General features: G+C 36.9%; 1 protein-coding gene across 5 annotated transcripts in view; it reads right to left on the reverse strand.

Moving 5' to 3' along the window:
- LOC147911914 (uncharacterized) overlaps positions 1-23,708 on the reverse strand; it is an 81,242-nt gene that overhangs the window by 8,591 nt on the left and 48,943 nt on the right. For 4 of the 5 annotated variants that reach the window (XR_015550498.1, XM_087426971.1, XM_087426975.1 and 1 more), the window contains one exon: positions 18,786-23,573. The exons of the other annotated variant lie outside the window; for it this stretch is intronic. Coding sequence is in view for 3 of the 4 variants with exons in the window: in XM_087426971.1 (XP_087283097.1) it covers positions 23,521-23,573 (53 nt within the window). In the remaining variant the exon portion in view is untranslated. Of the gene's footprint in view, positions 1-18,785; positions 23,574-23,708 lie in introns of those variants that run through there. 5 annotated transcript variants of the gene reach the window in all.

The raw sequence follows: 23,708 nt of genomic DNA on the forward strand, positions 1-23,708 counted from the left end.
CTCCGAATTCTCTTCCTTTCCCTCGAACAATAGCCTACGGATTCTTTATTCACAACGTCTCTTACATTAGTCTTCTTCTTTCTACAACCACTGATGCTTCACTTGTTTAGACCCTTGTTACCTATTTCAACAACATTTTTTACTATTTTCCCATCTGCTCTTCTCCCCTTTACTCATTGAAGTCTGTCTGAACCCAACCAATGCTTGACTTTTAGCAAAATACTAGAAGCAAGTCAGAAAGTGCTAGAGCTTGAAGAGACCTAACTGTTGAGCATAGAAGAGATGATGGTTTTTCCTGCACAAGAGCTTCACTGATCTATTAGAAAATGTACAAAGGCAGTTCACAGAGGAAGAAAGCCAGATGTCCAATAAACAGATGAAAAGAGGTTCAATCTCACTAGTTATCAAGGAAATTCAAATTGAAGCAACAATGAAATATCATTTTTAACCCATCAAACTGGAAAATGATACAAAGTGTTGGAGAGTGTATGAAACAATACAAACTCTCAAACACCGCTAGTGAGAGTGAAAACTAGTACAGGCACTTTGGAGAGTGATTCAAGCTGAAGATATGCATACATTGTGACTCAGTAAATCCACTCCTGAGTATAGACTCTAGGCAAGCCTTCTTAACCTGAGATCTGTATACCTTAGGGGGTCTATGATCTTGGATGAAAAATAAATACAATTTTATTTTTACTAATTGAAATGTAGCATTTCTTTTGATTATGAATGTAGGCAAAAAGACATTTTTATTAGCAGTACCTATAACATTGCCCTAATAAAAATTCCAGATATTTCTATAGCATATTAATTACTAGAGCTACCTCAAAATATCAATTACACTCATCAGAACTTTTAACTTATAGTAGCTATTAGACCCACTGGTCTTACTATATAAAGACTTAAAAAAGAATCACGTTATTCAATCACAATTTTTTAAATATTTTGATAAGTATATTTTAATAAAATCGGTTTCCTTTGTAATCTGATGCATTGTACCTTTTTTATTTAAAAACATTTTTCTGAGAAAGGGTTCATACAATTCACCAGACTCCCAAAAAAATACATGGCACAAAAAGGTTAAGAATCTCTGCTGTAGAGACACACACATGTATATCTGAAGAAACTGACACATTTTTAAATAGTGTCATTATTTGTAATAGTAAAAATCTGGAAACAATCTAATATCCATCAACAGGAAAACAGATAAATAAAATATGCCATAGTTGTATGATCTAATACTAAAGGAATGAACTCTGTGTGTGTGTGTGTACATATGGCTAGAATGCAATAACCCCCACTGTTGACAGTGGACATTGCCACGGGCACTAACACAGTGCCAGATTCTGAATGAAAAATAAAAAATGCAGAACAATATGATATAACTTATATAACTTAAAGAATATGCATACAGAATTATATTATATATTGGTTATGAATCTATAGGTACATAGGCAAAAGTATAAAAAATGTGCCAGGTAAAGGTATACACCAATACCACAGCAGTGGTTTCCACTTGGGTAGTGAGGTGCCAGGGGTAGAGAATGACATATAGGACAACAAGCTATTTCCTGAATACCTCACACCTTCTCATTCCTTTGTACATATTGTTCCTTCTCCCTGGACTACTTTGTCTATGATTCCACTCCTCAAAAGCCTATATCCAATTGCAGGTCAGAGGGAGTAGGATGATATACTCATAGTAGTAACAAAAGAAAATTGCCAACCAAGAACACCATACTTGGCAAAATTGTCTTTTAAAAAGGAAGAAGAAATAAAGAATTCCCAGGCAAACAGAACTGAGGGAGTTTATCACCACTAGCACCGCCTTACAGGAAGTGATAAAGGGAGTTATTCAAGTTGAAAAGAAAGTATGCTAAATAGCAATACAAAACATATGAAAGTATAAAACTTACTGGTAAAGAAAAATATATGGACAAATACAGAATACTGTAACACTGTCTAAATGGTAAGTAAATCACTTTTAATTTTATTATAAAAGTTAAAAAACAAAAGTATTACAAATAATTATAACTATAAAATATATTAATAGACACACAATTGTGTGTAAATTGTAAATTGAAATTGTAGTATCAATGACAAAGTGAGGAAGGAGAAGTAAAAGTGTACTGTTTTTGTAAGCAATTGAAGTTAAGTTGTTATCAGTTTAAAATAAATTCTCATAACGATAAGATTTTTACATAAACCCCCAGTAACCACAAAAAAAAACCTATAAAAGATAGACAAAAGAAAAAGAGTAAGGAATCAAAGCATATCAACACAAAAAATCAATGAAACACAGAGAAAGACAGCAAAAGAGGAAAAGAGGAACAAAAGAACTATAAGACAGATGACAACAATTAAGAAAATGGTAACAGTTAAGTCCTTTCCTATCAATACTTACTTTAAATTTGAGTGTTGTTTTTTTTTTTTTGTGAGGAAGATCAGCCCTGAGCTAACATCCATGCCAATCCTCCTCTTTTTGCTGAGGAAGACCTGCTACGAGCCAACATCCATCGCCAATCCCCCTCCTTTTCTCTCCCCCAAAGCCTTAATAGATAGTTGTATGTCATAGTTGCACATCCTTCTAGTTGCTGTATGTAGGATGCGGCCTCAGCATGGCTGAAGAAGCGGCACGTCGGTGTGCGCCCAAGATCCGAACCAGGGCCACCAGTAGCAGAGCGCACGCACTTAACTGCTAAGCCACGGGGCCGGCCCCTAAATTTGAGTGGTTTAACTAAAAGACATAGAGTAGCTGAGTGGATAAAAAATAATATCCAACTATATGCTGTCTACAGGAGACTCACTTTAAATTTAAGAACACACACAGGCTGAAATTACAGGGATGGAAAATGATATTCCATGCAAATGGTAACCAAATGACAGCAGGGATAGTTATGCTTAAATCAGACAAAATAGATTGTAAGCCAAAAGCTGTCACAAGAGACAAAGAAGAACATTATATAATGATAAAAAAGGTCAATTCAACAGAAAGATATAATAATAATGAATGAATACACACACGTGTGCGCACACACACACACACACATATATATACCCAGCAACACAACAAATAAATATACAAAGCAAGGATTGATATAACTGAAGGGAGAAATACACAGCAATAGAGTAATAGTAGGTGACTTCAATACCTTATTTTAAATAACAGATAGAACATATAGACAAAAAATCAATAAGGAAACAGTGGACCCGAAAAATACCATAGACCAAATGTAGATAATAGACTTATAAAATATTCTACCCAACAGCAGTAGAATACATATGCTTGTCAAGTGTCCAGAGAATATTCTCCAAGACATTTCACATATTAGGTCACAAAATAACTCTTAAGAAATTTTAAAAGATTGAAACCATACCAAGTAGCTTTTCTGGCAACAACTGAATGATACTAGAAATCAACACCAGAAGAAAAACTGAAGAAATTCACAAATATGTGAAAATTAGACAACATACTCCTGAACAACCAATGGGTCAAAGAAGAAACCAAAAACTCACAAGATACAGCAAAGGCAATACTAAGAAGGAAGTTTATACAGACAAAAGCCTATATTAAAATAAAGAAAGATCTCAAACAAAAAACCTAACATCACATCTTAAAGAACTAGAAAAAGAAGAATAAACTGAAGGCATACTTCATTTTATCATGCTTTGCTTTATTGTGCTTCACAGATACTACGTTTTTTTACTAATTGAAGGTTTGTGGCAACCCTGTGTTGAGCAAGTGATTTGGCAACATATTTTCCAACAACATTTGCTCACTTTGTGTCTGTGTCACATTTTGGTAATTCTCAAAATATTTCAAATTACTCATTATATTTGTTATGGTCATCTGTGATCAGTGATCTTTGATGTCACTATTGTAATTGTTTGGGGGCTCCACAAGTCATGTCCACTTGAGATAGCAAACTTAATTGATAAATGTTCTGTGTGTTCTGAGTGCTTCACTAATATATCATTCCCCCATGTCTCTCCTTCTACTCAGGACTCCCTATTCCGTAAGACACAACAATATTAAAATTAGGCTGATTGATATCCCTATAATGGCCTCTAACTGTTCAAGTGAAAGGAAGAATCGATGTCTCTCACTTTAAATCAAAAGCTAGAAATGATTAAGCTTAGTGAGGAAGGCATGTTGAAAGACGAGATACACGCTGGGGGCCTACTCACTTAACTGAAACTGCAACAGGAATGTACTATTGGACCTTGCATCCAACTGTGGTAGTGCTCTTCAAGGTTGATAAAGTGACTGAAGGGTCCAAGAAGCCACACGCAGCTGAGCATGACAAACAGCCAGCCAGGGGCACAGTCAAGCCTCCCTGGGAAGCTGCAGAAAGAGCAAACCTGCCACAATAGAAGGACACATGTAGCATACACAGGGGTCATTCCTGGAACATTTGGAACTGGTGACAAGAGGGAAGTACACTGCTGGGCCTCGTAAGGCATCTCTTACATAAGGCCACATCTCCAAGATCAGGAGATGTAGTTGACCATATAATACGATATATTTAAAGTGCTGAAAGGAAGAAAACTACAGCCAAGAATACTCTACCTGGCAAAGTCATCATTCAGAATGAATGAAGAGATAAAGACTTTACCAGAAAAGCAAAAATTAAAGGAGTTTATCACCATGAAATCAGTCTTACAAAAAATGCTAAGGGGACTTACTTAAGTGGGAAAGAGAAGATGACAACTAGGAATAAGAAAATCATCAAAAAAAGGAATAAAATCACTGGTAAAGGCAAAAATAGAGTAAAAGAAGCAGATCAACTACCTATGAAGATAATATGAACGTCAAAAGACAAAAGCACTAAAATTACTTGTTTCCATAATAAGAGAATAACGGATACACAGACCCAAAAAGAGGTTAGATACGATATCAAAAACATAAAATGTGGGAGGAGGGGAGTAAAAGAGTAGAGCTTTTAGAGAAAGATCAAACTAAAGAGATCATCAACTTTATTGCTACATATGTAGGTTATTATATATGAACCTCATGGTAATCATAAACCAGAAGCCTAAAATAAATACAGAAAAGATTAAGAAAAAGGAACTGAAACATAATACTAAAGAAAGCCATCAAATCACAAGGGAAGAGAGCAAGAGAAGGAGAAAGGAACAGAGAAGAGCTATTAAAATAACCAGAAAAAAAGGAACAAAAGGTCAATAAGAACATACTTATCAATAGTAACTTTAAATGTCAATGGAATAAATGCTCCAATAAAAGACATAGGGTGGATAAAAAACAACACCTATATATATGCTGAATACAACAAACACAACCTTCAGACCTAAAGACATTCACAAACTGAAAGTGAAGGGATGGAAAAAGATAATCCATGCAAATGGCAATGAACAGAAAGATGGGATAGCAATACTCATATCAGACAAAATAGACATTAGAACAAAAACTGTAACAAGAGACTAAGCAGGGCACTACATAATAATCAAGGGAATGATCCAACAAGAGAATATAACATTTGTAAATGTCTTTGCAGCCAACATAGGAGCACCTAAATATATAAAGCAAATATTAACAGACATAAAAGGAGAAATAGACAGTAACACAATAATAGTAGGGGGCTTTAACACTCCACTTACACGAATGGATAGATCATCCAAACAGATCAATAAGGAAACATTGGCCTTAAATGACACATTAGACCAGATGCAGTTAGTAAATATATACAGAACATTCCATCTAAAAACAGCAGAATACACATTCTTTTCAAATGCACATGGAACATTCTCAAGGATTGATCACATATTAGGCCACAAAACAAGTCTACATAAATGTAAGAAGACTGAAATAAAACGAAGCATCTTTTCTAACCACAATGGTATGAAAATAGAATTCTACTACAGGAAGAAAATCAGAAAGCCACCAATATGTGGAGATTAAACAAAATGACACCAAACGATTGGGTCAATTAAGAAATAAAAGGAGAAATCAAAAAATACCTAAAGACAAATGAAAATGAAAATACAACATGACAAAATTTATGAGATAGCAAAAGCGATTTTAAGAGGGAAGTTTAGAGCAATACAGGCCTACCTCAACAAACAAGAAAAATCTCAAATAAACAATCTAACAGTGCACCTAAAGGAACTGGAAAAAGAAGAACAAACAAAGCCTAAAATCAGTAGAAGGAAGGAAATAATTAAATCAGAGAAGAAATAAATGAAATGGAGACTAAAAAACAATAGAAAAAATCAATGAAACCAAGAGTTGGTTCTTTTAAAATATAAACAAAATTGATGAAACTTTACCTAGACTCACCAAGAAAAAAAGAGAGAAGGCTCAAATGAATAAAATCAGAGTGAAAGAGGAGAAATTACAACACCTCACAAATACAAAAGATCATAAGAGAATACTATGAAAAGCTATATGCCAACAAATTGGATAATCTAGAAGAAATGGATAAATTCTCAGAATCATACAACCTTCCAAAACAGAATGAAGAAGAGATAGAGAATTTGAATACACCAACCACCAGTAAGGAGATCAGAAGAGTCATCAAAAAGCTCCCCCAAGGGCCGGCCCCATGGCTTAGCTGTTAAGTGCGTGCGCTCTGCTACTGGCGGCCCGGGTTCAGATCCCGGGCACGCACCGAGGCACTGCTTCTCTGGCCATGCTGAGGCCGAGTCCCACATACAGCAACTAGAAGGATGTGCAACTATGACATACAACTATCTACTGGGGCTTCAGGGGGAAAATAAATAAATAAAAATCATTAAAAAACAAAAAATGAACAGGAGAGGACACTTCTTAAGTCATGCTATGAGGCCAATATTACCCTGATACTAAAACCAGACAAGGACAACACAAAAAAAGAAAATTACAGGCCAAGATCACTGATGAACATTGATGCAAAAATCCTGAATGAAATACTAGCAAATCGAATACAATACATTAAAAAGATCATACACCATGATCAAGTGGGATTTATTCCAGGGATGCAGGGATGGTTCTACATCCACAAATCAAACAACGTGATATACCATGTTAACAAAATGAAGAATAAAAATCACATGATCATCTCAATAGATGCAGAGAAAGCATTTGACAAGATACAGCATCCATTTATGATAAAAACTCTGAATAAAATGGGTATAGAAGGAAAGTACCTCAACATAATAAAGGCCATATATGACAAACCCACAGCTAATATCATTCTCAATGGAGAAAAGCTGAAAGCAACGTAACTAAGAAGAGTAACCAGAAAAGCATGCCCAGTTTCCCCACACTTATGTAACATAGTATTGGAAGTCCTAGCCAGAGCAATCAGGCAAGAAAAAGAAATAAAAGGGATCCAAACTGGAAAGGAGGAAGTGAAAGTGTCACTGTTTGCAGATGACATGATTTTATATATAGGAAACCCTAAAGAATCCACCAAAAAAATTTTAGAAATAATAAATGAATACAGTAAAGTTGCAGGATAGAAAATCAACATATAAAAATCAGTTGCATTTGTATACACGAACAATGAAGTAGCAGAAAGAGAAATTAAGAATACAATCCAATTTACAATAGAGACAAAAAGAATAAAATACCTATGAATAAACTTAATAAAATAGGTGAAAGATCTGTACACTGACAACTATAAAACTTTGTTGAAAGAAATTGAAGAAGACATAAAGAAATAGAAAGAAATTCCATGCTGTTGGATTGGAAGAATTAACAAAGTTAAGATGTCCATACTGCCTAAAGCAATCTACAGAATCAATGTAATCCCTATCAAAGTTACAACATATTTTGTAGAAATAGAACAAAGAATCCCCAAATTTATATGGAACAACAAAAGACCCCGAATAGCCAAGGGAATCCTGAGAAGAAAGAACAAAGCTGGAGGTATCACACTTCCTGATTTCAAAATATACTACAAACCTATAGTAACCAAAACAGCATGGTATTGGCAGAAAAACAGACACACAGATCAATGGAACAGAATCAAGAGCCCAAAAATAAGCCGAAACATCTATGTACAGCTAATTTTCAACAAGGGAGCCAAGAACATATAATGGAGAAAAGAAAGTCTCTTCAGTATATGGTGTTTGGAAAACTGGACAGCCACAAGTAAAAAATGAAAGTAGATTATTATCTTACGCCATACACAAAAATCATTTCATATTGGATTAAAGACTTGAATATAAGACCTAAAACCATGAAACTTCTAGAAGAAAACCTAGGCAATAGACTCTTCAAGATCGGTCTTAGCAGCATATTTTCAAGTACCGTATCTGACCAGTCATGGGAAACAAAAGAAAAAATAAACAAATGGGACTACATCAAACTAAAAAGCTTCTGCACAGCAAAGGAAACCATCAACAAAATGAAAAGACAACATAACAATTGGGAGAAGATATTTGCAAACTATATATCTGATGAGGGGTTAATATCAAAAATATATAAAGAACACATATATTTTAACAACTAAAAAACTATCAACCCAATTAAAAAATGGGCAAAGATGTGAACAGACATTTCTCCAAAGAAGATATACAGGCGGCCAACAGGCACATGAAAAGTTGTTCAACATCATTAACTATCAGGAAATGCAAATGAAAACTACAATGAGATATCTCCTCACGCCCGTCAGAATGGCTATAATTAACAACACAGGAAACAGCAAGTGTTGGAGAGGATGTAGAGAGAAGTAAAATCTCATATACTGCTGGGTGGAGTGCAAACTAGTACAGCTACTATGGAAAACAGTATGGAGATTCCTCAAAAAATTAAGAATAGGGTCCATCCCGTGGCGTAACAGTTAAGTGTGCGCACTCTGCTGCTGGCATCTTGGGTTCGGATCCCAGGCGCGCACCGATGCACCGCTTGTCAGGCCATACTGTGGCGGCATCTCACATAAAGTGGAGGAAGATGGGCGGGGATGTTAGCCCAAGGCCAGTCTTCCTCAGCAAAAAGAGGAGGATCAGCATGGATGTTACCTCAGAGTTGATCTTCCCCATACACAAAATAATAAGAATAGAACTACCATATGATCCAGCTATTCCACTGCTGGGTATTTATCCAAAGAACATGACAACACCAATGCGTAAAGATACATGCACCCCTATGTTCACTGCAGCATTATTTAGAATAGCCAAGCAACCTAAGTGCCCAACAAGGGATGAATGGATAAAAAGATGTGGTACATATACACAATCGAATACTACTCAGCCATAAGAAATGATGAATTCTGGCCAATTGTGACAGCATGAATCCCTTGAGGGTATTATGCTAAGCGAAATAAGGCAGAGGGAGAAGGTCAAATACCATATGATCTCACTCATAAGTAGAAGATAAAAACAGCAACAAACAATCACATAGAGAAAGAGACTGGGTTGGTTGTTATCAGAGGGGAAGGGGAGAGGGAGGAGGGTGGAAGGGGGATAAGGCACGTGTGTGGTGATGAATTGTAATTAGTCTTTCAGTGGTGAACATGATGTAGTCTACACAGAAATTGAAATATAATGATGTACAATTGAAATTTATATAATGCTATAAACCATGTTATCACAATAAAAAACACTAAAAAATGTTCAACAATCATGAATAAATTAATGAATATAGGCTACAACAAAAAACAAAGTAAGACCAAGTTAGCCCACAGTAACAATAAAATTAAGTGTCAACAATGAAAAATTAAATAAACAAATAAAAATAAAGCTGACATAGGCAGAAAGCTAGCCCTCTTTTCCCAAACAGTTAGCCAAGTTGTGAATGCAAAGGAAAAATTCTTGAAGGAAAATAAAAGTGTTACTTCAGTGAATACATGAATAATAAGAAAGTGAAACAACCTTATTGTTAATATGAAGAAAGTTTTAGTGCCCTGGATAGAAGATCAAATCTGCCACAACATTCCCTTAAGTCAATGCCTAATCCAGAACAAGGCCCTAATTCTCTTCAGTGTTATGAAGGCTGAGAGGTGAGGTAGCTGCACAACAGTTGGAAGCCAGCAAAGGTCTGTTTATGAAGTTTAAGGAAAGAAGGCATCTCCATAACATAAAAGTGCAAGGTGAAGTAGCAAGAGCTGATGTAGAAGCTGCAGCAAGTTATCCAGAAGATCTAGCTAAAATAATTAATGACGGTGGCCACACTAAACAACAGACTTTCAATGTAGACAAAACAGCCTTATATTTGAAGAAGATGTCATCTAGGACTTTCATAGCTAGAGAAGATAAGTCAATGCCTGCCTTCAAGTCTCCAAAGTACAGGCTGACTCTCTTGTTAGGGGCTAGTGAGGCTGGTGACTTTAAGTTGAAGCCAATGCTCATTTATTATTCCAAAAATCCTAGGATCCTCAAGAATTATGCTAAATATACTCTGCCTTTGCTCTATAAATGAAATAATAAAACCTGAATGACAGCACATCTGTTTACAACATGGTTTACTGAATATTTTAAGCCCACCGTTGAGACTTACTGCTCAGAAAAAAAAGATTCCTTTGGAAATATTACTGCTCATTGACAATGCACCTGGTCACTGAAGAGCTCTCATGGAGACGTACAATGAGACTAATATTATTTTCATGTCTGCTAATGCAACATCCATTCTGTAGCCCATGGTCAAGGAGTAATTTAGAATTTCCAGTCTCATTATTGAAGAAATACATTTCGTAAGGCTATAGCTGCCATAGATAGTGATTCTTCTGATGGATCTTGGCAAAGTAAATTGAAAACCTTCTAGAAAGGATTCACCATTCTAGATGCCATTAAGAATATTTGTGATTCATGAGGAGGTCAAAATATCAAAATTAACAGGAGCTTGGAAGAAGTTGATCACAAACCTCACGGATGACTTTGAGGGATTCAATACTTCAGTGGAGGAAGTAACTGCAGATGTGGTGGAAATAGCAACAGAAATAGACTAGAAGTGGATCCTGAAAGTGTGACTGAACTGCTACAATCTCATGATAAAACTTTAATGGATGAGGAGTTGCTTCTTATTGATGAGCAAAGAAAGTAGTTTCTTGAGATGGAATCTACTCCTGGTGAAGACTGTTGAAATGACAATAAAGGATTTAGGATATTACATAAACTTAGTTGATAAAGCAGCACAGGATTTGAGAGGATTGACATCAATTTTGAGAGAAGTTCTACTGTGGGTAAAATGCTATTAAACAGCATTGCATGCTACAGAGAAATCATTCATGAAAGGAAGAGTCAATTGATGCAGCAAATTCATTGTTATCTTATTTTAAGAAATTACCACAGCCACCACAACCTTCAACAACCACCACCCTGATTAGTCAGCAACCATCAACATCGAGGCAAGACCCTCCACCAGCAAAAAGATTAATATTTGCTGAAAGCTCAGATGATGGTTAGTATTTTTTAGCAATAATGTATTTTTTGATTAAGGTACATACACTGTTTTTTTATACATAATGCTATTGCACAATTAATAGACTACAGTATACTGTAAACACTGGGATACCAAGAAATTCAGATGACTCACTTTATTGTGATATTCACTTTATTGAAGTGGTCTGGAACCAAGCCCACAAAATCTCTGAGGTATGATATAAGCCCAAATTAGCAGAAGAAAGGAAATAATAAAGACTAGAACACAAATAAATTAAATAGAGAATTAAAAAAAGGCTAACAAAATAAGAGTTGGATTTTTGAAAAGAAACAAAATTGACAAACCATTAGGTAGATTAAGAAAAAAAGAGAGTGATGACTCAAACAAAATCAGAAATGAAAGAGGGGATACTACAATTGACACCACAGAAATAAGAAGGATTGTAAGAGAATACTATGAACAACTACACTGTAACAAATTGAAAAACCTAGAAGAAATGGATAAATACATAGAAACATACAATCTACTATAGTGTAAACCCTGACAGATTTTTTCTCTTTTTTTGTAACACAAGTGCCTGATTTAAGCTTTGATTGCTGAGGCATCCATTTCAAAGAGGCATCCACTTAAAAAGGGCTATCTTGAATAAACACGTTGCTAGCCATAAGACTAAGGAGCCAAGCCACCTCCCCTCACTGAGGCTCCTTTGTCTTAGATATCTTGGTTGATTTCACTGACTATTTGGGTAACTTGGGTTTTTTTTCTTCCCTGTAGCTGTGCTTTAAATTTTCTCTCTTATGTTTTAAATTGACCAATAAAGACTAACCTATGCAGAAATAGAAGTATAATGATGTACACCTGAAATTTATACAATATTATAAACCAATGTTACTGCAATAAACAAAAAATTAAAAATAAATAAATAAATACAAAACATAAAACAAAAACAAACAACAAAAAAGAGTGAATCCACAAAACCCTAGGCCCCGAACTTCTACTCCAATAAAAGCAGAACCCCTGGTTGTGTGTGCTCTCTTTCTCTCTCTCTCTCTCTCTGTCTCTCCCTCTCTCTCTCACTGTATCTGCAACCTCACTGTGTGTCCCAAGGTGTGCTATGTAATTTCCAGGTCCTGTAAGTCATAAACCTTTATTTTTTCAAAGTTTCCTTATGCATATTGCTGAAGGGCATCTTGCAATCATAATAAGAACCAAAAGAGTCAGTCCAACCACAAGATTGGTTATTGATAGGCTGAGACCAGCACAAAACATCTGCCAAGTCCGAATCATGAAGAAATAGAAAATCTGAACAGACCTACGACTAGTAAGGATATTGAATCAGTAATTAAAAATCTCCTAATAAAGAAAAGTCCAGGACTAAATGGATTCCCTGGAGAATTCTACTAAACATTTAAAGAGGAATTAATGCCAAGTCTTCTTAAACTTTTTCAAAAATTGGAAGAGGAGAGAATGCTTCCAAACTAATTTTACAGTGCCAGCACTACCCTAATACCAAAGTCAAAGACACTATAAGAAAATAAATTATAGGCCAATTACCCTGATGTATGTTGATGCAAAAATCTTCCACAAAATACTAGAAAACCAAATTTAACAGCAATTAAAAGGATCATACAACCATGACCAAGTGGAATTTACCTTAGGTGCAAGGATGGTTCAGTATATGAAAATTAATCAATGTGATACACCATATTAACAGAATGAAGGATAAAAATCACAGGATCATCTCAACAGATACAGAAAAAGCATTTGACAAAATTTAACAATCTTTCATGATAAAAACTCAAGAAACCAGGAATCAAAGAAAATTACCTCAACATAATAAAAGCCATATATGAAAAACCCACAGCTAACATCATACATAATGGTAAAAAGCTGAAAGCTTTTCCTCTAAGATCAGGTGCAAGGAAAGGATGCCCACATTCACCACTTCTATTTGACATAGTACTATAAGTCCTAGCCAGAGCAATTAGGAAAGAAAAAGAAATAAAAGGCATCCAAATAGGCAAGAAGCTAAATTATCTCTGTAAATGACATGATCTTATGTGTAAAAAACCCTAAAGACTCCACACATACCCAGAAAAACAAACCATTAGAACTAATAAATGAAGTCAGCAAAGTTGCAGGATACAAAATCAACATACAAAGATCAGTTGTGTTTCTATACACTAACAATGAACTATCCAAAAAGGAAATTAAGAAAACATTCCCGTTTACATCAACATCAAAAAGAATAAAATAGGGGCCAGCCCTGTGGCCTAGTGGTTGAGTGCGCACACTTCGCTGCTGGCGGCCCGTGTTCGGATCCCAAGCCCGCACTGATGCACCACTTCTCTGGCCATGCTGAGGCCGTGTCCCACATACAGCAACTAGAAGGATGTGCAACTATGACATGCAACTATCTACTGGGGCTTTGGGGAGAAAAAGGAGGAGGATTGGCAATAGAGGTTAGCTCAGAGCTGGTCTTCCTCAGCAAAAAGAGGAGGATTAGCATGGATGTTAGCTCAGGGCTGATCTTCCTCACACACACAAAAAATAGATTAAAATACTTAGAAATAAACTTAACAAAAGAAGTGAAAGACTTGTACCCTGAAAACTACATGACATTGAAGAAAGAAATAAAGAAGACAAAAATAAATGGAAAGACATCTCATGTTCATGGATTGGAAGACTTAATATTATTAAAATGTCCATATTACCCAAAGCAATTTATAGATACAGTGAATCCCTATCAAAATCTCAATGGCATTTTTACAGAAAAAAAATTCCTAAAATTCATATGGAACAACAAAGGACTCCAAATAGCCAAAGCAATTTTGTGTAAGAAAAACAAAGCTGGAGAAATCACACTGATTTCAAAATATATTATACATCTACAGTAATTAAAGCAGTATAGTACTTGCATAACAACAGACATATAGAACAATGGAACAAAATATAGAGTCCAGAAATAAGCCCACACATATATAGTCAATTGATCTTCAACAAGGATGCCAAGAATACACAACGGGGAAAAGATAATCTTTTCCACAAATGATGTTGGGAAAACTGGATATCCACATGCAAAATAATGAAATTGAACCCCTTATATTACACCATAAATAAAAATCAACTCAAAATTGATTAAAGACTTAAATGTTAGACCTGAAACTGTAAAACTTTTAGAAGAAAATTTAGGGAGAAAGCTTCATAACATTGGTCTGAGCAATGATATCTTGGATGTGACACCAAAAGCACAGGAAACAAAAGCAAAAGTAGACAAATGGGACTACATCAAACTAAAAAGCCTCCGCAGAACAAAGGAAACAATTAACAGAGTGAAGAGGCAATCTACAGAATGGAAGAAAATATTTGTAAACCATATAGTATTTGATAAGGGGTTTATATCCAAAACATAGAAGAAATTGCTTCAACTCTGCAAAACAAAACAAAACAAAAACTCCCCACAAACAACTCAGTTAAAAAATAGGCATTGGACTTGAATGGACATTTCTCTGAAAAAGACATACAAATGGTCAACAGGTATATAAAAACGTGTTCAACATGACGAATCATCAGGGAAATGCAAGTCAAAACCACAATGAGATACCACCTCATAATTTTTAGAATGGCTATTATGAAAAAAAAAGGCAACAAGTTTTGATGAGGATATGGAGAAATTGGAACCTTTGTTCTCTAAGGTAGAAATGTAAAATGGTGCAGCCACTATGGAAAATAGTATGAATGTCCCTCAAAAAATTAAGTATATGGGGTCGGCCCAGTGGCACAAGCAGTTAAGTGTGGGCACTCAGCTGTGGCGGCCCAGGGTTCGCTGGTTCGGATTCTCGGCGTGCACTGATGCACCGCTTGGCATGCCATGCTGTGGCGGCATCTCATATAAAGTAGAAGAAGATGGGCACGGATGTTAGCCCAGGGCCAGCCTTCCTCAGCAAAAAAAGAGGAGGATTGACAGATGTTAGCGCAGGGCTGACTTTCCTCACAAAAAATTTTAAAAAATTAAGTATAGAACCACAATATGATCCAGCAATGCCACTTCTGAGTATTTATCCAAAAGAATTGAAATCAGTGTGACAGGAATTTGCACTCCCATGTTCATTGCAACATTATTCACAATAGCCAAGATGTGGAAACAACCTAAATGTTCATCAATGCACGAATGGATAAAGAAAATGTGGTGTATATATGTATGTATATATATATATACACACACACACACACCCTGGAATATCATTCAGTCTTAACACATAAGGAAATCCTGCTATATACAACAACATGGATGAACCTAGAGGACATTATGCTGTGATAATTAACATGAAGCTAGATCTCATGTTAAATGTTCTTACATCAATTAAAAAAAAAAAACTCAAAGAAACATGGTCGCAATCCAAGATTGCATCCAGTACAATCTTGGAAAATTTATAAAAAACAAATTTGTTGTTAGTGCCGTCAAGCCAATTCCTACTCCTAGTGACCCTGTGTACAGCAGAGCAGAATCCTGCCAATCATTTTGTTTCTTTTTCACCATCTTCTCACTTTGGCGCTATATCAGACAATGCTCCACTGCTATTAAGGGTTTTCATGGCCAATTTTTTTGGAAGTGGGTGCCCAGGTCCTTCTTCCTAGCCTGTCTTCATCTGGAAGAACTGCTGAAACCTATTCATCATGGGTGACACCGCTAGCATTTGAAATACTGGTGTCATAGCTTTCAGCATCACAGCAAAACACAGCTGCCATAGTATGACAACCAACAGACAGGTGGTGTGGTTCCCTGACCAGGAAACAAAACCAGGCCATGGTGGTGAAAGCGCCAAATCTGAACCAATAGATCACGAGGTCTGGTTATGAAAACTAGATATAAAATCTTAAAAATAGAATGTGGACCTGAAGCACAGTCTTTGTAAGAAGCACTCTCCACTTTGTAAGAATTGCAACAAAAAATAATATCAGTGGGTTAATAGATCTAATAGAGTAGTGGATCTGAGAGCCATATCAGTGCTATCAAAATGAAAGAATTCATATAGCATCAAAGTTGTCTTCCAAAAGTTTTGTGCCTAATGATGTCTACACAAAATATGAAACTCTTTCTGATGTGTGAAGGACAGTGTTATGGTAATCAATCTAAACAAACACATATAGACACAGAGTCTCCTCTCCCATTTGATCTCAGCAGCCTTCCTTTTTCACAGTAATAAATTTTCTGGACATGTCTTGTGAACCTCAAAGTACTGGAAAGCTAGCTACCATTCAAAAGCAGTTTGTCTTAAAAAACTGTAAATGCTACTAATTTTGTGTCTATTTGAAATACATGAGTTATACTATCAAAAATAAGAACAACAAAGGAGATCTTTATACAAGTGAAAAAACACACATTTACCTATTGTGTTCCTATCAACATAGATATATAATTATTGTTTATGCATTTATCTTTTAAATCATATGGGACATAAGAGGAGATACAAACAAAAAATACAAAAATGCTGGCTTTATGTTTTGTAAAAGCCTATAACCATTATTCAAAGCCTAGCTTGAACGTCAATTTTCTCATAAGACCTTTCTTGATTTCCAACAAATCAGAGTTCTCTGAATTCTTCCAGCACAATTTACCTCTGAACTGCATATAGTCTGATTATTCCTTGGTGATGGAAGAGTGGAACAGCAGGAAAGGTAATGGTGGAGAAAGAGAGGTGTACAAGGTTGAGTGTTTAAGATTAAGGTCTTTTTTCTAGTACCAGCTGGTGAAACAATCTTCTACTCTCTTTTATTTTTTTTTACTTTTTTGTTTATTGCAGTAACATTGGTTAATAACATTGCATAAATGTCAGGTGAATATCATTATACTTCTATTTCTGCGTAGATTACATCATGTCCACCACTCAAATACTAATTACAACCCATCACCACACACATGGGCCAAATTATCCCTTTCGCCCTCCTCCCTCCCCCTTTCCCCTCTGGGAACCACCAATTTAATCTTTGTCTCTATGTGTTTGTTTGCTCTTGTTATTATCTACTACTTAATGAGTGAGATCATACGGTATTTGACCTTCTCCCTCTGCCTTGTTTCACTTTGCACAATACCCTCAATGTCCATCCATGTTGTCACAAATGGCTGGATTTCATCATTTCTATGGCTGAGTAGTATTCCATTGTGTATATATACCACATCTTCTTTATCCATTCGTCCCTTGATGGGCACTGAGGTGGCTTCCAAGTCTTGGCTATTGTAAATAACGCTGCAATGAACACAGGGGTGCATGTATCTTTATGCATTGGTGTTTTGATGTTCTTTGGATAAAAATCCAGCGGTGGAATAGCTGGATCATATGGTAGTTTTAGCCTTAATATTTTGAGGAATCTCCATACTGTTTTCCATAGTGGCTGCACCAGTTAGCACTCCCACCAGCAGTGTATGAGAGTCTCCTTCTCTCCACATCCTCTCCAACACTTGTTGTTTCCCGTCTTGTTAATTATAGCCATTCTGACGGGCGTGAGGTGATATCTCATTGAACTTTTGATTTGCATTTCCCTGACAGTTAAGGATGTTGAGCATCTTTTCACGTGCCTGTTAGCCATCTGTATATCTTCTTTGGAGAAATATCTGTTCAGGTCTTTTGCCCATTTTTTAATTGGGTTGGTAGTTTTTTTGTTGTTGAGATGCATGAGTTCTTTATATATTTTGGAGATTAACCCCTTATCAGATGTATGCTTCGCAAATATCTTCTCCCAGTTGTTAGCTTGTCTTTTCATTTTGTTGATGTTTTCCTTTGCTGTGCAGAAGCTTTTTAGTTTGGTGTAGTCCCAATTACTTATTTTTTCCGTTGTTTCTCTTGCCCGGTCAGACATGGTGCTTGAAAATATGTTGCTAAGACCAATGTCGAAGAGTGTACTGCTTATGTTTACTTCTAGAAGTTTCATAGTTTCAAGTCTTACATTCAAGTCTTTAATCCATTTTGAGTTAATTTTTGTGTATGGTGTAAGGCAATGGTCTACTTTCATTTTTTTGCATGTGGCTGTCCAGTTTTCCCAACAGCATTTGTTGAAGAGACTTACTTTTACCCATTGTATGTTCTTGGCTCCTTTGTCAAAGATTAGCTGCCCATAGATGTGTGGGTTTATTTCTGGGCTTTCAATTCTATTCCATTGATGTGTGTGTCTGTTTTTGTGCCAGTACCATGCTGTTTTGGTTACTATAGCTTTGTAGTATATCATAAATGCATGCTGTATCTTGTCAAATGCTTTCTCTGCATCTATTGAGATGATCATATGGTTTTCTTTTAAATTTTCTGCTTATTGCAGTAACATTGGTTTATAACATTGTATACATTTCAGGTGTACATCATTATACTTCTATTTCTGCATAGACTACATCATATTCACCACCCAAATACTAATTACAACCCATCACCACACACATGTGCTGAATTATCACTTTTGCCCTCCCCCCTCCCCCCTTCCCCTCTGGTAACCACCAATCCAATCTCTGTCTCTATGTGTTTGTTTATTGTTGTTATTATCTACCACTTAATGAAGGAAATCATATGGTATTTGACCTTCTCCCTCTGATTTATTTCACATTGCATAATACCCTCAATGTCCATCCATGTTGTCAAAAATGGCTGGATTTCATCGTTTCTTATGACTGAGTAGTATTCCACTGTGTATATATACCACATCTTCTTTATACATTCGTCCCTTGATAGGCACTTAGGTTGCTTCCAAGTCTTGGCTATTGTGAATAACGCTGCAATGAACACAGTGGTGCATGTATCTTTATGCATTGGTGTTTTCAGTTTCTTTGGAACCTGGATCCAGCTATTTGGATCCAGTGATTTTTATCACTGGATCATGTGATTTTTATTCTTCATTTTATTAATGTGGTGTATTACGTTGATTGATTTGTGAATGTTGAACCATCTCTGCATACCTGAGATAAATCCCACTTGATTATGGTGTATAATATTTTTAATGTATTGTTGTATGAGATTTGCCAGTATTTGGTTTAGGATTTCTGCATTGATGTTCATCAGCGATATTGACCTGTAATTTTCTTTTTTTGTGTTGTCCTTGTCTGGTTTTGGTATCAGGGTAATGTCGGCTTTGTAGAATGAGTTAGGGACCTTAACCCTCCCCTCAATTTTTTGGAAGAGTTTGAGAAGGATAGGTATTAAGTCTTCTTTGACTGTTTGGTAGAATTCACCAAGGAAGCCCTCTGTCCTGGACTTTTATTTTTGGGGAGAGGTTTTTGATAACTGTTTCCATCTCCTTGCTGGTGATTGGTCTATTCCAATTCTCTATTTCTTCTTGATCCAGTTTTGGAAGGTTGTATGATTCTAAGAATTTATCCATTTCATCCAGATTGTCCAATTTGTTGGCATATAGCTTTTCATAAGATTCTCTTATAATCTTTCGTATTTCTGAGGTGTCTGTTGTAATTTCTGTTCTTTCATTTCTGATTTTACTTATTTGAGCCTTCTCTCATTTTTGCTTGATGAGTCTAGCTAAAGTTTCGTCGTTTGTTTATCTTTTTAAAAGAACCAGCTCTTGGTTTTATTAATTTCTTCTATTTTTTTTTCGTTTTTAGTCTCTATTTCATTTATTTCTGCTCTGATTTTCATGTTTTCCCTTCTTTACTGATTTTGGGCTTTGTTTGTTCTTCTTTTTCCAGTTCCTTTAGGTGCATTGTTAGATTGTTTATTTGAGATTTTTTTTGTTTGTAGACATAGGCCTGTATTCCTATAAACTTCCCTCTTAGAACTGCTTTTGTCCTATCCCATAAATTCTGGCATGTAGTATTTTACTTTCATTTGTCTCCAGGTATGTTTTGATTTCTTCTTTGATTTCTTCGTTGAACAAATCATTGTTCAGTAGCATTTTGCTTAATCTCCACATATTTGTGGCTTTTCTGATTTTCTTCCTACAGGTGATTTCTAGTTTCATACCGTTCTGGTCAGAAAAGATGCTTGGTATTATTTCAATCTTCTTAAATTTATGGAGACTTGTTTTGTGGCCTAATATGCCATCAATCCAGGAGAATGTTCCATGTGCATTTGAAAAGAACGTTTATTCTTCGGTTTTTGGATGGAATGTTTTGTATATATCTACTAGGTCCATCTGTTCTAGTGTGTCATTTAAGGCCAATGTTTCATTATTGATCTTCTGTTTGGATGCTCTATCTGTTGGTGTGAGTGTTGAAGTCCTCTACTATTATTGTGTTACTGCCTACCTCTCTTTTTATGTCTGTTAATAATTGCTTTATAAATTTAGGAGCTCCTACGTTGGGTGTGTAGATATTTACAAGTGTTATACCCTCTTGTTGGATTCTTCCCTTGATCATGATGTAATGCCCTTCTTTGTCTCTTTTTATAGTTTTTGTTTTAAATTCTATTTTGTTTGATATGAGTATTGCTTCTCTAGCTTTCTTTTCATTGCCATTTGCGTGGCATATCTTTCTATCACTTCACTTTCAGTTTCTGAATGTCTTTAGCTCTGAAGTGTGTCTCTTGTATGCAGCATATATATGGGTCTTGTTCTTTTATCCAGTCAGCCACCCTATGCCTTTTAATTGGAGCATTTAGTCCATTGACGTTTAAAGTAGCTATTGATAAGTATGTACTTACTGCCATTTTTTAACGTTTTTTTTCTCAGTGTTTTAGTAGTCCTCCTCTGTTCCTTTTTCCTTCTATACAGACTTGATGGTCTCTTTAGTTTGACCTCTGTCTGAAAGCTCTACTGTTTAACTCCTCTCCTCCCTCATTTTATGTTTTTGAAATGATATCTAACCTCTTTTTTGTGCATTTCTATCCATTACCCTCTTATCATGGAAATAGATAATTTTTCCTATTTGTATTCTTCTCTTTTCCCCTTAAATAAGTCCCTTTAACATTTATTGTAGTACTGGTTTCTTGGTGACAATCTCCTTTAATTTTTGCTTCTCTGGGAAACTTTTTCTCTCTCCTTCCATTTTGAATGATAACCTTGCAGGGTAGAGTATTCTTGGCTGTAAGTTTTTTCCTTTTAGCACTTTAAATAGATCGTGCCAATCTCTACTAGCCTGTAAGGATTCTGCTGAGAAGTCAGCTGATAGCCTTATGGGGTTTCCTTTGTATATCACTTGTCTTTCTCTTGTGGCTTTTAGGATTATCTCTTTATCTTTAATTCTGGACATTTTGATTATGATGTGTCTTGGTGTGGACCTCTTTGGGCTTATCCTCTTTGGTGCTCTCTGTGCTTCCTATACCTGGATGTCTGTTTCGTTGCTTAGGTTAGGGAAGTTTTCCTCTATCATTTCATCTTATAGATTCTCTGCCGCTTTGTTTTGCTCTTATCCTTCTGGGACACCTATATCACAGATGCTAGTGTGCTTGATGTTGTCCCAGAGGTCCCTTAGACTGTCCTCACTCTTTTTAATTTTTTCTTTTACCTGTTCAGCTTGGATGATTTCTTCTAGTCTTTCATCCAGCTCACAGATCCTTTCTTCTGTATCCTCCACACTACTTTTGAGTCCCTCTGGTGAATTTTTCCTTTGCAGTTTTGTATTCTTTATTTCTGATTGGTTCTTTTTCATATCTTCCATTTTTTTGTGGACATACTCACTGCGTTCATCCATTCTTCTCCCAAGATCAGTGAGCATCCTTAACGCTCTTTGTTTAAACTCTCTGCTGGTTAGGTTGCTCATTTCTGTTTCACTTAGTTCCTTTTCTGGGGTTTTGTCCTGTTCCCTTAATTGGAATGCATTCTTTTGCCTCCTCATTTTGCCTCTTTCCCTGTGCTTGTGTCTATGTGTTACGTAGGTCAGCTACGTCTCCTGCTCTTGGATAGGTAACCTTATATAAGTGATGCCTTAGGAGGCCTGCAGTGTGCTTTGCTCAGTTCTCAATGTTCCAGGAGTGACCCCTATGAGGGCTCCATGTGTTCTTCTGTTGTGGTGTGTTTGCTCTCCCAGTAGGTACCCAGGGACACTGAGTTATACTTCTGGCTAGCTGTTGTAATGCTCAGCTGCTTGTAGTTGTTGTGGGCCCTTTGGTCTCTTTATGGGGTGTGGGGAGCCCCAGCACAGTTGGCTGCAAGTTCTAATACCACATTTGTGTTGCAGTATTTCTTTTAAGTGAGAAGGCCCCCAGTGTGGCAGGCTGTTAGGCTCAGGGCCTTACAATTGTTGTAAGCCTCCAGCCTTTAGGTCTCTTGTCAGCTCTCTGAGGATTGCAGCTGGGTGGGGCTGGGCTCAGGCATGGGAGCACCCAATTGTTTCAGGCTTTGGAAGGTGGGGCCAACCCCCTATGTCACTCTTTGTGAAGCACAAGTCTTCTGCAGCTGACAAGCCCCACCACCCACAGCTCCACGCAGACAGTCAACATATTCCTGCCCTGTGTTCATGCGCTGACCTCCTGAAGTGGACCCAGTCTCTCCACGGTGGGAGCCCCACACACTCCACCACCGCCCCACACTCTCCACCTGCTCCTTGTGCACGCCCTACCCCACTTTAGTGGGCTAAGTCCCTAGGCTGCAGAGAATCCAGTCACCAATCTATGCAGTCCCACAAGTTGCCTGAGGGCTTGTTGTTGGGTAGGGCCATTCCCTTGGGTGGGCTGCCTGCCTTGGCTGAGCTGGATTAAATTGGTGCTTTAGTAGGTGCGGTAGACCCTTGGCTAACTGGCCCCAGGGAGAACTCCCATGGTGTCTGTGTCAGCACGCCCACAACAGGCCACAACAATGGCTGCCGCCAATGTCCCAGTCCCTGGAGAGGTCTCACCTCTCACTGCGATGTGCTCAGAGCCTTTCAGTTGAGTCTCTTTTCACCAAAGCACTGTTCAGCTTTCTTTTTGGTTATTTTAGGTTGCTTTCTGAAATGGGTGAATTTGGGTGTGGGTCTAACAGCCAGTTTTAATTTCTTTGTGAACCAGCTTTTCTGGTGGTACACCCCAACGTTTTAGTAGCAGGTAAAGTCAGATATTATGCCACTTGCCTCAATTGTGCTGGGTCCACAAAATGCCTACAGCGGGAGCACACCCCGGCTCAGGTCCCTGCTCCTCCAGGGAGGGCTGCGTACCTTTGGGCTGCTCCCCGGCGACCGTGAAGCTGGCGGCTTTTGAAGGTGGTTTTTCCTCTCCAGAAGGGAATTTCTGCCTCTTCCACCTCAATTAGGACTGTTGTTTGTTGCATGAGTTCCTCTTATCCAGTTTTCAGTTCTCTCTCAGGTGTAATTTTTCCACATGTAGTTGTAAATTTGCTGTGTCTGCGGGAGGAGGAGAGTTCAGAGTATGCTTACGCCACCATCTTGACTTCCCCTCCTTTCTTTTATATACCTCCTTCCTCAGTCATCTCTTAAACACCAGCAACATACCTGCTTCCTTAAAAAGGCACAGAGTCT

This window comes from Ceratotherium simum, chromosome X (genome assembly GCF_057802395.1).
Source record: "Ceratotherium simum simum isolate JZ-2026a chromosome X, ASM5780239v1, whole genome shotgun sequence".
Taxonomy (NCBI): Eukaryota; Metazoa; Chordata; class Mammalia; order Perissodactyla; family Rhinocerotidae; genus Ceratotherium; species Ceratotherium simum.